The sequence below is a fragment of the Eucalyptus grandis genome, chromosome 1, assembly GCF_016545825.1.
Source record: "Eucalyptus grandis isolate ANBG69807.140 chromosome 1, ASM1654582v1, whole genome shotgun sequence".
NCBI classification, from domain to species: Eukaryota; Viridiplantae; Streptophyta; class Magnoliopsida; order Myrtales; family Myrtaceae; genus Eucalyptus; species Eucalyptus grandis.
The window spans coordinates 15,758,880-15,773,199 of record NC_052612.1 but is presented as its reverse complement, the minus strand read 5'-3'; the positions used below and the strand labels follow the sequence as shown (position 1 = coordinate 15,773,199).

General features: G+C 40.7%; 2 protein-coding genes and 1 pseudogene across 2 annotated transcripts; 2 read left to right on the top strand and 1 right to left on the bottom strand.

Moving 5' to 3' along the window:
- Nucleotides 1-4,372: 4,372 nt before the first annotated feature.
- On the top strand, nucleotides 4,373-5,263 carry LOC104432442. Its single transcript, XM_010044910.3, has 2 exons — nucleotides 4,373-4,452; nucleotides 4,551-5,263. Exon 2 carries the CDS (start codon nucleotides 4,603-4,605, stop codon nucleotides 5,041-5,043), a length of 441 nt encoding a protein of 146 aa, XP_010043212.2. The 5' UTR covers nucleotides 4,373-4,452; nucleotides 4,551-4,602; the 3' UTR covers nucleotides 5,044-5,263.
- Nucleotides 5,264-5,328: 65 nt separating this feature from the next.
- LOC104453724 lies at nucleotides 5,329-6,896 on the top strand (annotated as a pseudogene).
- Nucleotides 6,897-7,704: 808 nt separating this feature from the next.
- LOC104432451 (bifunctional purine biosynthesis protein PurH) lies at nucleotides 7,705-13,877 on the bottom strand. The gene is made up of 12 exons (XM_010044915.3): nucleotides 13,328-13,877; nucleotides 13,061-13,187; nucleotides 12,824-12,899; nucleotides 12,515-12,611; nucleotides 11,820-11,922; nucleotides 11,485-11,618; nucleotides 10,819-10,996; nucleotides 10,446-10,600; nucleotides 9,498-9,707; nucleotides 8,749-9,096; nucleotides 8,535-8,661; nucleotides 7,705-8,200 (listed from the first exon to the last, which is right to left on the bottom strand). Exons 1-12 carry the CDS (start codon nucleotides 13,448-13,450, stop codon nucleotides 8,049-8,051), a joined length of 1,830 nt encoding a protein of 609 aa, XP_010043217.2. The 5' UTR covers nucleotides 13,451-13,877; the 3' UTR covers nucleotides 7,705-8,048.
- Nucleotides 13,878-14,320: the final 443 nt, after the last annotated feature.

Here is a 14,320-nt window from a genome sequence, read left to right as displayed (position 1 = left end):
ACTCATAGAAAATTTGAAACTGCTCTAGAAGTACAAGCGTGAAATTTTTTTATTCTTTCAGGCTTCATTCATACGGTGAAAAGGCCCATAACTAGTCAAGACAAAACCTAGGATTGACGTGAGTTGTGGACCCCAGGTTCCTTGATTCATAAAGAAACACCTTCTACTGTCTTTTGATACTGGGGATAATCAGATTTCAATGCTTTTTCATGTTTGAATCAAAACCTTTTTGTCCTGTCTTACCCATGTCGGGAGATAAAATCATAATACTGAGTGACACTACCCCCGCCGAAAAAGTCGAGTTGCATCATCACCAGCAGCCGTGAATTTGTGTCATTTCATATGATTTCTAACTCAAAATGAACCACTGAAAGGATTGGAATTAATGTTACTTATAAAATAAAATAAGACAGAAAGATAATGACACGGATAATTTATAGTCACGAAACTCGTAATTTGTTCAATGTAATATCTAAATTTTTGCCTAATACGCAATGTAGTTCTTGAACTTTCAATTTAATCAATGTAGTCCCTGAACTTTTTGATGCATATGCAACTTAATCCTTAAATTATATGAAAATGTTCAATATTGTTCATGAAATTATAATGGAAGGATAATATTGAATATTTTATATAGTTTAGAAACTAAGTTAAACATGTATCAAAAGTTCATAAATCACATTGAATAAATTGAAAGTTCAAGCCATATTGCATATTAAATTACAGTTTAGTGACTACATTATATATTGAATCAAAATTTGGAGACCATTTGTGTTATTTTTCCTAAAATAAAATATGTTAATTTAAGTTAATTTTGAGCCATATCCACTGGTATCATATCCCATTCATGTGATTAATCATTTAAAATTGAGTTGGCACAAATACTATCGAATTGCTTGCTAAGAAAAGAAAATGTACCATTAATCTCATCCTCGTCTTGTTCCCTTTTTGATTTCCATAGATTATCATCGTCTTCCGAAAATTTGAGATTTCCAAATTCCCTATATCTTTACACCAATTAGCTTCTAGTAAATATAAAGTTCCTCAATTCATAAGCCGACTACCATTTTTCCCAATCAATCATAACCAATTATTTAAAGTTCTCTTCTTTTTTCCCACCCGAACACATGCTGCGAAGTTTTGAATTTGCTTATTTATTACAATTATGACTTCCGGTTCTGGCGACCATACGACTACCCCGTCTTCAAGGACCTTCTCTCCCGTCGCTGATGTTCTCCTTATAAGATACCTTTCTCGCTTCCATGGACAAAGCACTAAATCCGAGATCCTCTTATAATAATAAATAAATAAATAAATCGATTTTTTTAAAAGATAATAAAAATATATATTTTTAAAATGTTATTTCTATAAATAAAAGTTTCATCAACCAAAGATCCAAAGACTAGGAAAATATTTGGAAAAACATTTTCCAATTCTTTCAAATGACTTTTTTTTTTTTTTTTTAATTTAAGCTATAGTAGGAAAACCTTTTTCCATTGATAAAGAAAACATTTCCGTTGACTCATTTTTCTAAGAAAATCAAATGCTGGAAAATATGGAAAATGTTTTTCCACTAAACAAAGGCACTCTTTTATTGTAAATGTGATTCCAACAAGCATAAGTATGCTAACAAACCGAGGCAATCGAGGGAAGGGAGATTGGGCATTTTTTTTTTATCCTTTATAGAGAATATGAATCGAAAAGATGTTTGATAAAACGTCTCACAAAATGAAATTATTGCAACTTTCGGTATACTAACTATTCTCGTGTCAAGGTTTTCAAAAATCAAATAGTTTTTCATTAAATTTATAAGGATAATGACACAAATAATCCATAAATTTTAGTCTAATGTGCAATTTGGTTTTGAATTTTTGATTTGTTTAATGTGATTTATGAACTTTAATCCAATGTGTAATATAGTCCATAAATTTTTAATCTGTTCAATGTAGTTTATGAACTTTTGGTACATATCCAATCCAGTCATTGAATTATATGAAAATGTTTAATATTGTTTGAATTACATTGCACATTTGGTCAAAGTTTAAGAATTACATTGCACATTAGGTTAAAGTTTAGGGACCACATTAAATAAATTAAAAGTTTATGGATTAAATTATACATTAAATTCATTGACAATTTGTGTCAATTTCCAAATTTAAATTAAAAAGCCCTTTTTCTTTTTGTTTGGATTGAAAATTTGCACCCTGTCCATTATAGAAGTGTGAAAAATCCTTGCTCTTTCAAGCTTCATTCGTATGATAAAGAAACACAATGAAATGGTAAGGACACAACCTATGTTTTATGTGAGAAATATTAGGTAGACCTATCTTACCACGTAAGACACGCCATTTAGTAATCACCATGTGTATAGGAGAGGCCCGGTGGGTCTCTTATCTCTCTTCTGCCCCTTGCCCTAAACATGGCCGAGACACCCACGACAGACATCATGACTTCTTCACCTGCATTCTCTCCCCCACCCAATTATCGTCTACGTCATTGATGCCTTTTGACTCCCCGGATTGCCTCTCCCTTGTCCTTGATCTCTGCGATCGCCACACCTTCGACCTCATTGCCCGTCACCCCCTCCGTGCCCAAGACTTCCATTTCGTCAAATTGGTGCACTGTCATCGCCTCTTAGTCGTCCATCGCAACATGAAGCCCGACCACATCCTGCTCAACTGGGGCAACAACATGAGGCTCGCCGACTTCGGGTCGATGATGATGGGGACTACGCACTACGTCACATTGGAGGTGATGTTGGGTAGGGAATCGAAACCCCAAAAAAATCAAATTTTTCTTACCAATTCAGAACCAGAACAAGCAAACCTCCAAAAGGATGAAACTCAAGATGACCCCTCTCCTAACTTCACAAGAAAAAAAAAAAATCCAATTCACAGTCGAGCAAGGCTGGCGTGATAATGCCGTGGTTGGTGGTAGGGGCTTCATGGGCATGGCTCTAAAAGGAAGAAGAAGAGGAGAAATGCAAGGTGTAGGGGGAGGACAAGAGACTGACAATGTGAGCAGCCATTTGGACACATGGCGATTACAGAATAGAATGGCTTATCATTAACATGATAATATAAGTTATGAAGCACCAATACTCTATTGAATGTATCATATCGGATACATATCTCAACACGTGTCCGACACACTCCAACACGCAACCAACATGTGTTGGAAAATCCGACACGTGGTCAACTCTCCCGACATATTTTGACATGCAAGCCACAATTCTAACATGTGATTCTAATATGCACTAGGTCAATTTTAAAAATTTAAATGAAGAGTCAAAATAAAAGTACGTAAAAAATAAAATAATAAAAATAATAAATGGGAAAGACTTCTTGTTCTATTTGATGGTGAAATATGTTTTTTTTTTATATACTTATTAGTAAATATTAAATTTAATAGTGGAACATGGATTACTTTATTTTTTTCTCCAAATTTTATGGATTATTGGAATGAAATATAGTTGAATCATCAAATTAAAATAATGAATGTGATCAATAAATGATGTTTTTAGTGTAAATTCATTTTAAGTTATTTTATTATTGCTTATTTATTTGTGAATCAAAATCAAATTAATTTGATTAAAATAGTCATCATTATATATAAAAATATATATTTTAATATATAATGCGCTTCAATGTATCAAAATTTTCATGTCTTGTCATATCGCATGTTACTGTTGATACCATTTTGAATATAAGCATACCTTATATTTTCTCGATGGGACATGAGTTGCGTTATGGGACCCCAGTTCCCTTGATTCATAAAGGACACCATCTTCTTGTCTTTTGATATTGGGATAACCGAATTTCAATGCTTTTTCAACTTCAAATTAACGCCTCTTTGTCCTGTCTTACTTCTGTCGGGAGATAAAATCATAATACACAATCATACTTACAGTCAAGTGGCATCACCCCCAGTCATTTAATTTGTGTCCTTTTATGCATCGACGAAATTCACGTTTTTTAGAAAAAAAACAAATTAAAATATGCTAATTTTACTAATTTCAAGTCATATCCATTGACATCGTATTCATTCATGCGATCTCTTTATTTAATCATCTAAAATCGTGTCAGTGCAAGTGCTATCGGATAGCTTGCTACGAAAAAGATAAGCACCATGAATCTCGATTCTCTTCTCGTTTCCTTTTTCGATTTTCATAGATTGTTGTCGCTGTCTGTCCAAATTTGAAATTTCCAAACTCCGATTATCTTTACACCAATTAGCTTCTAGAAAATATAAAGCTCCTTAATTTCATGAGCAGACAACCATTTTTCCCAATTAATCATAACAAATTATTTAAAGCTCTCTTAAGCTTGTATTTGCTTATTTAATGCCAATTTTCGCTTCTGGCGACCATACGACTACCACCCCGTCTTCAAGGACCGTCTTTTCCCGTCGGTAATGTTCTTTTGAGATACCTTTCTCGCTTCCAACGTCAAGGTACTGAATCCGAGATCTCCTTCACCGCTGTTCGTCCCTTTAAATCGTTACCTTTAGCCCTTTAACGCAACCAAAGCAACCCCTCCATTTCCTTGAAGATCATCAGTCCGTTTCCCCCCCAAGCTCCTCCTCCTCCGACCGCCCCGCACGATGAAGATGAACAAATGGTTGCAGCAGCCGCAGGACGCCAAGCAGGCCAAGGCGGTGGACGAGATCAACGCGGTCCTGAAGCGGTTCGGGGACGAGCAGAGCACCCTGCTGGACCGGTTCGAGCGGATCTCCTTCGAGGTCCAGCTGAACCAGGCCATGCTGGGGAGGAGCCTCTCCGACCCGAGCCTCGCCCCAGCCCCCCGCCGTGCACCATCGAGGGCGGACCGCAGTTCGGCCCACGGTGGCACGGCGGCAGCTGCCGAGCGACGCCCGTCGAGCTTCCGACGAGTGTTCAAGAACCTGTTCAGGCCCATTCTGGGTAAGAAGAAATCAGCGAACAACAATGTAGCGGCAGAAGCGGCGGCAGCGGCAGAGGAAGCGGACGCCAGGATTCCCCACTTCCAGTATTCCAAGGCTTTCAGCAGATCACTGAGGGTCTAACGTTTGAGGAAATCCTCGCCGCGGCGATCACAGTCGTTGGATTTTGTGGGACCTATGCCAACGATCGTGATTGACATGATCGGTCGCGGATCCGAGTCGAGGCAAGCGTTTGCCCTGAATTCGATCCTGTCTTTGTTTTTTTCCTTGTTCTAAAAGCTAGTCCATGTCCTGTAGATGATGCTACGTAATAAAGAGTGGCTCTTTTTCTTTTCTGACTTTAGCAAAGGATTATTCTTGATTTCTCGAGCTTTTTCGGTGCTACCATCCCCTATAAAGCTAAACGTGATGGGAATATTGGCCAATCTCCCCTTAGGCTTGGCTTTCGGCATGTGTACAAACGCTTACTTTGCTTACACCGTGGTCGGGTTCCACGGGTCCGGGGTAAAGTACCTTATAAAAGCGCCCTCGCGGCCATATTCATCGGAGGCTTGATCTTTCTTCTATCGTCAGCGGTCGGATTACGAGCGAAACTCGCGCAGCTGGTCCCAAAGACCATCTGGGTTTTTTTTAACGGCAGCTATCGGCTTGTTTCTCGCATTTGTCGGGTTACAAAACAATCGAGGAATCGGGCTCATTGGCTACAGTCCTTCGACTCTAGTCACGCTTGGAGGCCGCCCCAGATCTTCTAAAGTGGCTCTAGTCCCCGTCGTGATGTTGGCCAATGGCACGGGTGGCTTGGTGCCTCAAGGCATCGCTTCAAATGAGATATCCATTTTGCCGAACGATTCGGTGAATCACATATACATAAACTTCATGAAAAAGTACACGATGATTTACGTACATGGAGATGAATTTTGCATACCTTACATATATTATTTCATCACCGTGAAAAGTACATCTCAACTTACCATCAGTTTTTCAGGACGACATATCATTATCTTTAGGACAAATTAAGATGACTTGCCTTTCCTAAACAGCTTAACAACGAATTACGTGGGCTCACTAAGTAATTATCTGTATTAGGTGACATCATAATGCGCTTGGGTAATCGCATGGCAAGCCTAAACTTATGGCCTGGCATAGTAGGGTTCATAATAATCGCATATTGCCTGGTGAATAACGTCAAAGGGGCGATGATACACAGCATCGTCTTCGTCACGGTCGTCTTGTGGCTCCAGAACGCCGTCACGGTGTTCCCGGACACGGAGCAAGGGAAGTTGCGCTACCAGTACTTCAGGAAGATTATGGATGTCCACTCGATCAAGACCACGGCCGGAGCTCTGAGCTTCAAGGACATCGACAAAGCCAGTTTCTGGGAGACTAGTGACGTTCCACGGGGACACTGTACTTGATGGCCAAATTCGCTGGTTTCACAGACGCGAACGGCGACTTCGAGGGCCAATACTTTGCTTTCATGTCCGATGCATCGTCGATCATAGTAGGGTTGCTACTTGGGACATCACCCATGACGATGTTCATCGAATCGTCGACGGGGATCAAGGAAGGCTGCCGGACCAGGCTAACGGCAATAACCGTGGCAGGTTACTTCTTCCTGGCCTTCTTCACGCTGTTGCTCGCCTCGATCCCCACGTGGGCGGTGGGGCTGCCACTGACCCTGGTGGGGGTGCTGATGATGAGGTCGGTGGTGGAGATCGAGTGGGAGGACATGAGGCAAGCGAATACGGCGTTCGCCACGATTATCCTCATGCCGTTGACGTACTCCATAGCCTATGGCATGATCAGCGGCATCGGGACGTACATCGGCCTGCACGTCGGAGACCCGGGCTGGAAAATCTTGGGGAGGTACGAGATTTGGAGAGACGTGGGGCAATGCAATCCGCGCAATGAGGCCTCAAATGGGAATGAAAACAGCATTCGTGGGCGTGACAAGGTTCCTGAAGCTTGATTCAAACGTAAAGACGAAGTATATGAAACCAAATTGAAAATGAGCGTTTCTATTTTCTTTTCAATAGCGAGTGATTCAACATTTTTTTTTGGGATGACTGATGAGAATATGTAAGTGTAAACTTAGCTATACCTCATGTTATTTGTCCCTTTTTTTTGTGGTGTAAAGATCAATGAATACATGTAGCTTTTTGAGGATCTTGGTCATTGAAATTTTCAGTGTTTGGTTTCGGATCGAAGATCTTCGTAAGGAGTCGACGCGCATCTGGGGCGAACAAGTTTGGAAATTTGGAGTTCTCCCTTTTCCAATCTTTCGATACATCTCCATGAGGTTTTAGAATCATGAAAGGAGAGGTAACCAGCAAATAGACCAGACAAGATCACGCCGCATGCCCAAACATCGGCCTCAGATCCATCACAGCCCTTTGGATCGATCGCTGCCGGAGCAACATTGGAGTCCCGGAAGTTGTGGAGCAACCCATCTTGACGCTTTTTGATATGGCGAGCACGTTCCATCGAAAGTCCGAAACCTTTCAAATTTCCCATTCTCATCCGAGAGCAGATTCTCCGGTTTCAAGGCGCGGCCACAGATGCCTCGGCTGTGACAATCGACAGCAGCAATCAGCTGTCGAAAGTGTCTCCGGGCTACGGTCTCCTTCAGTTTTCCTCTGGTTACCTTGTTGAATAGCTGGCGGCCTTTAGCATTTTCCATGACGACGTAAATCTAGGCCTTAGTGGCCATGAGCTCGTAAAGCTCCACCACATGCGGGTGCCTAATTAGTCCCATGACCGAAATCTCTCGCTCAATCTGATCAATTCTTGCAACTTTCAAAGCCTTCTCTTTATTGATTGTCTCGGCAACAATGCTCATGTTCACGAACCATTGCAAATCCTAGTTCCCCAAGCTACGATACAATTTCAAAACGCAAAATGTTAAGAACGGTCACGAAGTCTGTGAGCGCTCATTTCGGCGACTCTGACACATAGACCCAAAAGCAATTGCACAAATCAAGCGAGCGACTGCAAAACTCACATACAGATCATCTTTAGTACGAACACATTCACCCATTGCTCACGGTATAGTGAAGAACAAAATCACTAGGATTTCTTTCCACAAAATTTCCCCGAGATATTGGAGCAGGAGGAGGTCAAGTGCAGCATCAATGTCTGAAGTGCCTCACATTGGTGAAAACAAGCGAGACGCCATACTTGTTACAACATTCTATGGCATCCTGATCTCTAATGCTTCCACCAGGTTCTGCAATGACAGCAATCCCACTCTGACAAGCTTCTTCTACTGCATCGTTCCAAGCTGCACATGAACAGGAGAACAAAGACCCATCATGGACGGATAATAGACATTCAACTTAGTAAATCGACCTTGACATTAGATGCAAGACTCCAGTACAAGCATGTGAATCACAGTTTTTAGGTATTGACTTCCAAATGTCATTTTCTAAAATGTATCCCAGATCACCTAACCTTTTATGGATGTTAAGTAAGAGAAGTACATAACATTAACAATTGTCCACCAGCAGCATAATCAGCCACGCCATTAAAGCCAGCGATGGGTTTTCCCCACTGATAATTGTGGGCTATTCCATCACCATCACAAGTAATATAAGAAAAATTAGCTTGATTGTTACCAAATGGGAAGAATGCATCACTCGCCAAAGCTGCCCCCTTGACCTCCTCTCCAGATTTCCTCATAGCTATCCTCAAACTCTCCAAACGGTTTGGCTGTCTGCTTCCCATGCCCAACATGCACTTGTTCTGGCCACAGTCAACAAAATAGCATTCAGCTCTCCCGTCAACTTGCGAGCAAAAGAGAAATAAAACAAAATGGCATGACAAAAAAACCTTCGCTATGACGATGGCATTGCTCTTGACATGCTTAACGCAGAGCCATGCAAACTTTGCATCTTCAAGTTCACTCTCTTGTGGAATCATCCCTGAGACTGCATTGAATTGGATGTCTGCAGGAGTTAAATCATCGGAATCCTGAGCCAGCCATCCCCCACCGACCTGTCTCAGAGAAAGCTTCCCTTTTTCGTTCTTCTTTGCTTCAAGGATCCTCAATGTTTTTGACTTCCCACGGAGAACCTCTAGCCCCTTCTTTGAGTACTTTGGTGCCACCACAATCTCATAGAACATCCGAGTTTCACCATCTGTTGGGCTTCTGAACTCCCGGATTTCCCTAGCCAAGTTCTATATGCACAGTAGGACATTGCAAGATAGTGTTGATGTTCAACTTGATCAATATTAGCAAGTGAATCGTTATAATCCTGAATCAACAACAAAAGACCTGCACCTACACCACTATTTTTGTTTCATTTTGGAGGGTTGCCTAGAATGAGGTTTTATGTTTACTCATATGCTCCTTTATATTTATCAACGAATTCTCATATGGTAAGGAATGTGACCATAGGCCTCACATTTGCCCTAGTTCTTAGCTCAAACTAGTTGACTCAAGAATGGGCTTCCACTCTGGAACTACATGGATGAAAAATGACAAGTCTCTTTCAGTTTGTTATATTAGGATTCAGTGAATCTACAATACAAGGAAATTAGAATTCTTATTTCACTTACATGATAAAATAAGAAATTACCTCATCAATTTCTACATTGAAGGCCACTATACCACCAAATGCACTGACAGGATCTGCTTTGACGGCTAATCTGTATGCTTCAAGAATATCACTGCGGGAAGCCACCCCACAAGGATTTGTATGCTTCACAACAACACATGTAGGGTCGCTAAACTCGGATACACAATTCCATGCAGCATCAGCATCCAGATAGTTATTATACGACATTTCCTGCAGCATCAGTATATAATTCACAACAAATGAGAGATAGATCAGCCATTGTTATCATGATATGTTGATCAAGAAAAAGAAATTTGTGTAACAAACGACTCCTGCAATTACACTTCTAAAGAGCATCAAATCTCATCTCAAAAACACATGATTGAACAGTAAAAGAGGAAGCTAATTAGTCCCCTGAAGCGCTGATCTCCTTTGAAGAACATATTAGCGTTTTATTATAACTGAATAAATATTAGTGCTTTATTATAACTTAACAATCTGCACATTCAAATATCCAGATAGTTGAACTGGAAAAGAAAAGAAACTAGATGCTCCTTGAGAATGATTTGTAGAATTTTGTCACACTGCTAACCAAACCAAAAGTTTGAGCTACCCTGTTAGATGGAGTAGTTTAGTATTTAAATGCTCTATAGTTGTCATCACACACAGGCTAGCATTTTACCAAAAATAAAAGGGTGGAAGATAAATAAAGTGCCCCAGAGATTCGAAATGAGGACCTCTTGCACTGATACCATATTGATTTCATAAGGCCTTTGTCAATTGCTCAAAAAGCTTCAGCTATTAAAAAAGACACGGTCTGATAATTTAATTCTCTAACAAGATCCCTTTTTAGAAATTGCCTCCTCTATCTCATGAAATTTAAAACCTAGATAATTACTAAATCCACTTCAATATCAACATCCACAAAAGATTGATTTAGATTTAAACATATAACAATTGGGGATTCACCTTTCCATGATGTTGGATTGCAGTCGCAATACCACCTCCATTAACCTCAGCAAGACTCTTGTCCACATAAAATGCAGCCTTCTGGTGGGGATTTTCACCATAACGAAGAGAACTTTTCAGAGATAGAGGGACTGTTAAGCTGGGAGGGAATTTCTCTATCAAAAAGAAGTCATCAACCTCTACATAAATCAGTTGAAAACTAACAGGGTGACACAACCACTAAAATTACCAATCTCCAAAGGAAACAAACTAAAGGATGCATCCAAACCAAGTCTCTAAAATAGCCCCTCATTTGCATGTATTTAGACCTACATGCATTTTGAATTGCCCTAGAGGCTATGACATCAATTCAGAACACGAACCAGATGAATACCTCCAGTTGTTTGTCTCCAAAGCCACTCTGACACTGCAGAATCATAGGAAGCAACATGTTGAAAGGCCTTCCAAGCAAGTTTTCTACGGAACTGTTGATCATCTCCATTACTCTTTAGGAACTCCAACAGAGCAGGGTAGTCATGTGAATCAACCACAACAAGGACATCCTTATGATTCTGTTAGGAGACAAATGTCGACATCAATTCAGATTGTGAGCAAATATAATGGTACTCGATGCAAAAACTACAGAAAAAACTACCACATGCATATTGATATTTAGAGGGGCAAGGCCAGCAACAACTCTTCAAAAAAAAGTGCAACATATTAGGCATACCTATTATAGTATACTATTTAATGAGCATCACAGGAGAAATTGTTGTTTTAGCAAAAAAGCACAAGAGAAATCATTCCCCAAATAGTAAAAAGAGAGTCCGGTGACACAATCTCAATGTAAAAGTTACCATGCTCTCAATCAATTACATTTCTCAGTAAACAGTGCCATTGTAGCTAAGTTTGCATGATATCAGCAAGCCCAATGTGACCAAAGACACCAATACAATCATATTCCCGCATACGTCCAAACTGATATGCAATGAGGCAAAAACGAAACATAAACAAGGCATGCTCCAATAACAATGAACATGAACATAAAATAGTGAAGAACCTTTGCAGCAGCTCTGATCATGGCAGGACCACCAATATCAACATTCTCAATTCCATCTTCAAATTCAATATCAGCCACAGAGGTAACTTTGTCGTAGAAAGGATACAAATTAACCACCACTACATCAAAAGTACCTGCACAAGTTCCATCTTGCATTTAATATAGTAAAATTATGCCAAGAACATTATTTGTTTGTACTCAGAATTTCCAAGTTGAAAAACTGTCAGAATGTTACTACAAACATTAGCATGTACAAGTATATGAATTTGTTTGTGGACACCTTAAATGCAGATTGCATAAACCTACAAGACCATTAAACCTACAAGGCAACTCACCAATTCCATGCTTATCAAGAGCCTCCATGTGATGCTGTTGATCTCTCCTAGCAAGGATGCCCCCATGAATATGAGGATGCAAGGTCTTTACACGACCATCCAGCTGTTAAAAAGAGTAATGTAACATTCCCAAGTTAAAATCTAAATCGTTTTTCCAAAAGAAGAATCTTCTCTATGTGGTGTGCGCCTGGTTGCAGAAAAAAGAGATGAAATTATCATATTAAATGTTAAAGTGGAAAATCCTCTGTCAAATGTCTCAAAGAACAGCGATATCACAACCACTCACAAAGAGACAACCATGACAAATACTTGGAATGCACTAATTAAAAATTGTGATCTTTAAAATCCAGAAAATACTGTCTCAGTAGAAGGACTCTTGAAAATCTTTCGTGCGCATTAATGACTTGAAATTGATTTCTTTGTCATGAGCTGGAAAGTCTTGAGCTGTCTGAAGTGGTTAAGGTATCCGATTTATACCCCCCCATTGTTAGGAATAGATGTAGCATGATAATGTTAGCAAAAGCTGTGAAGACCCCAGATAAACCACTTGAAGCCATGATGCAGTTCAAGTTGTATGGTATCAGTGCAGTGCTGATCTTGACTGTCGTCATCACTCGTTACAATCAGCCTCCTAAGACAAGGCAACTAAAGAAAGAAAAGAATAAACAATGCAAGTAAGGGACAAAGAAACAAACCATCTCAGGGAAGCAAGTAAGCTGTTCCACTTTGCTGACAGACAACCCAGCATTTTCCAGAGCAGATGCGGTTCCTCCAGTTGAGACAACAGTATACCTACATGTTTGATCGGTTAAGACAACATGAACACTTGAATGTGCCGACTCGACAAGTGCTTATACCATGCGCACCCCTGTATAAAAACACTATCCACAAGCAATGAGGCATGCCTAAAATCCAACAAAAACAGTGAGGCTTCAGCACCTATGCGACACCACGCACATGCAAACACACGCACACACGAGAAGTGTGCAAAGTAAAGTCCTCACCCCAATTCCTGGAGGCCCTTTCCAAGAAAAGCCAAATCAGTTTTGTCAGACAAAGATATCAATGCCTGCTTGCTCCCAGAACGTTGAAGAAAGGAAAAAAAAAAAATCAGATTTTTGCATTTACAAAAGGGCGCACGCCCAGGAATAAAGAACGACGACGCTGAAGCAGCACTCTTCATAATCTGGAATGATAAGATCAACGAAGAAGTTAAAGACGCGAGAGAAAAAGAAGGGTACGAGGAGCAGAAGGGCGCAGCTCCTTGTCGGGCGCGGACAGAATCTCAGCCTCGGCAGCCATGGCTTTGATCGGAGGAGCAGCGCGCGACGACGAACACGACTGAAGTCGAACACACGCCACAGGTACCTGCGACCCCCATGAGGCAAGACGGAGAGAAAGCAGATAGAGCCGAGAGCTGAGACTGAAAGCCACTACAAAAAGAGAAGGACAAAACGACAAGAAAACTAAAAATTTATGAGATGAACGAATTGCGCCGGAATTTCTACCTGGTGAGAGGTGGAAGGGCAAGTTCTGGTCCGGTGAGTGGTGGTGGAGTGAAGCAGAGAGCTTCGGAAAGCGGCGGCGGCGGCGGCGGAGGAGGAGGTGGGGGCGGTGGGAGAACCCAACATGCTTTACTCTGGTCTGCTGCCTCCGGTGTTTTGCTTTGCGAGTGTTCAATTCGCGCGGCGCCGGAAGACTGTCATGTGCACGTGGCAAAGGCACGAGGGAAAAATCAAAACTTCACTCGAATCATCGCATCGAAAAACCAGCAAAAGCCCCCACACAATCCAAACCAAGAGAGAGAAAAGACTCGATCGAATCTGGGGGATCGGAGCCGCCGGGAGGGAGATCGACGCCGACGAGGGCGGTGGTCCGCCGCCGGGTGGAAAATTTCTTGGGTGTTCAGGAATTTCGTACTTTTTTTTATAGGTTTTGGTTTCTGGGTATTGTGTTTTTGCTCATAGAAAATTTCTTGGGTGTTCAGAAATTTCGTACTTTTTTTTATAGGTTTTGGTTTCTGGGTATTGCGTTTTTGTTCGATTTTTCGCGTGTCCGATGTGGGTTTGGCAATTTAGCTGGCACAATACTGGTTTATGTTCGGTATATATCTGGTTGTTCTAGATTCGAAGATCTTTCTTTGCCGGGGAAAGGTTGAAAAATTTTCCCCCTCTTTTGAATGGAAGCTCTCTATAGGCATCTTTCTGTTCGACATTGAATTTGGTCCATTAATTGTTTTTGAGTCATCTTTTGTAACTTGTCGTGGTTCAAGAGACAACTATGTGAATGCAATGGATATTTGGCATTATTGTAACTTTTGAATTGTTTCGCGGACGTTGTCTAAGAGATTAGGATCAATGTCATGGCTAATATTTTGTACTGCTCTCATGCCATATTCTCTCTTAATTTATATCTGCTTACCTTTTTTCAAGTTCCTAATCTGAATTTTTGCAAACTGCTTCCCTTGATTCTTGGTTCAGTAGGGTTTGCAGCTCTTGGAT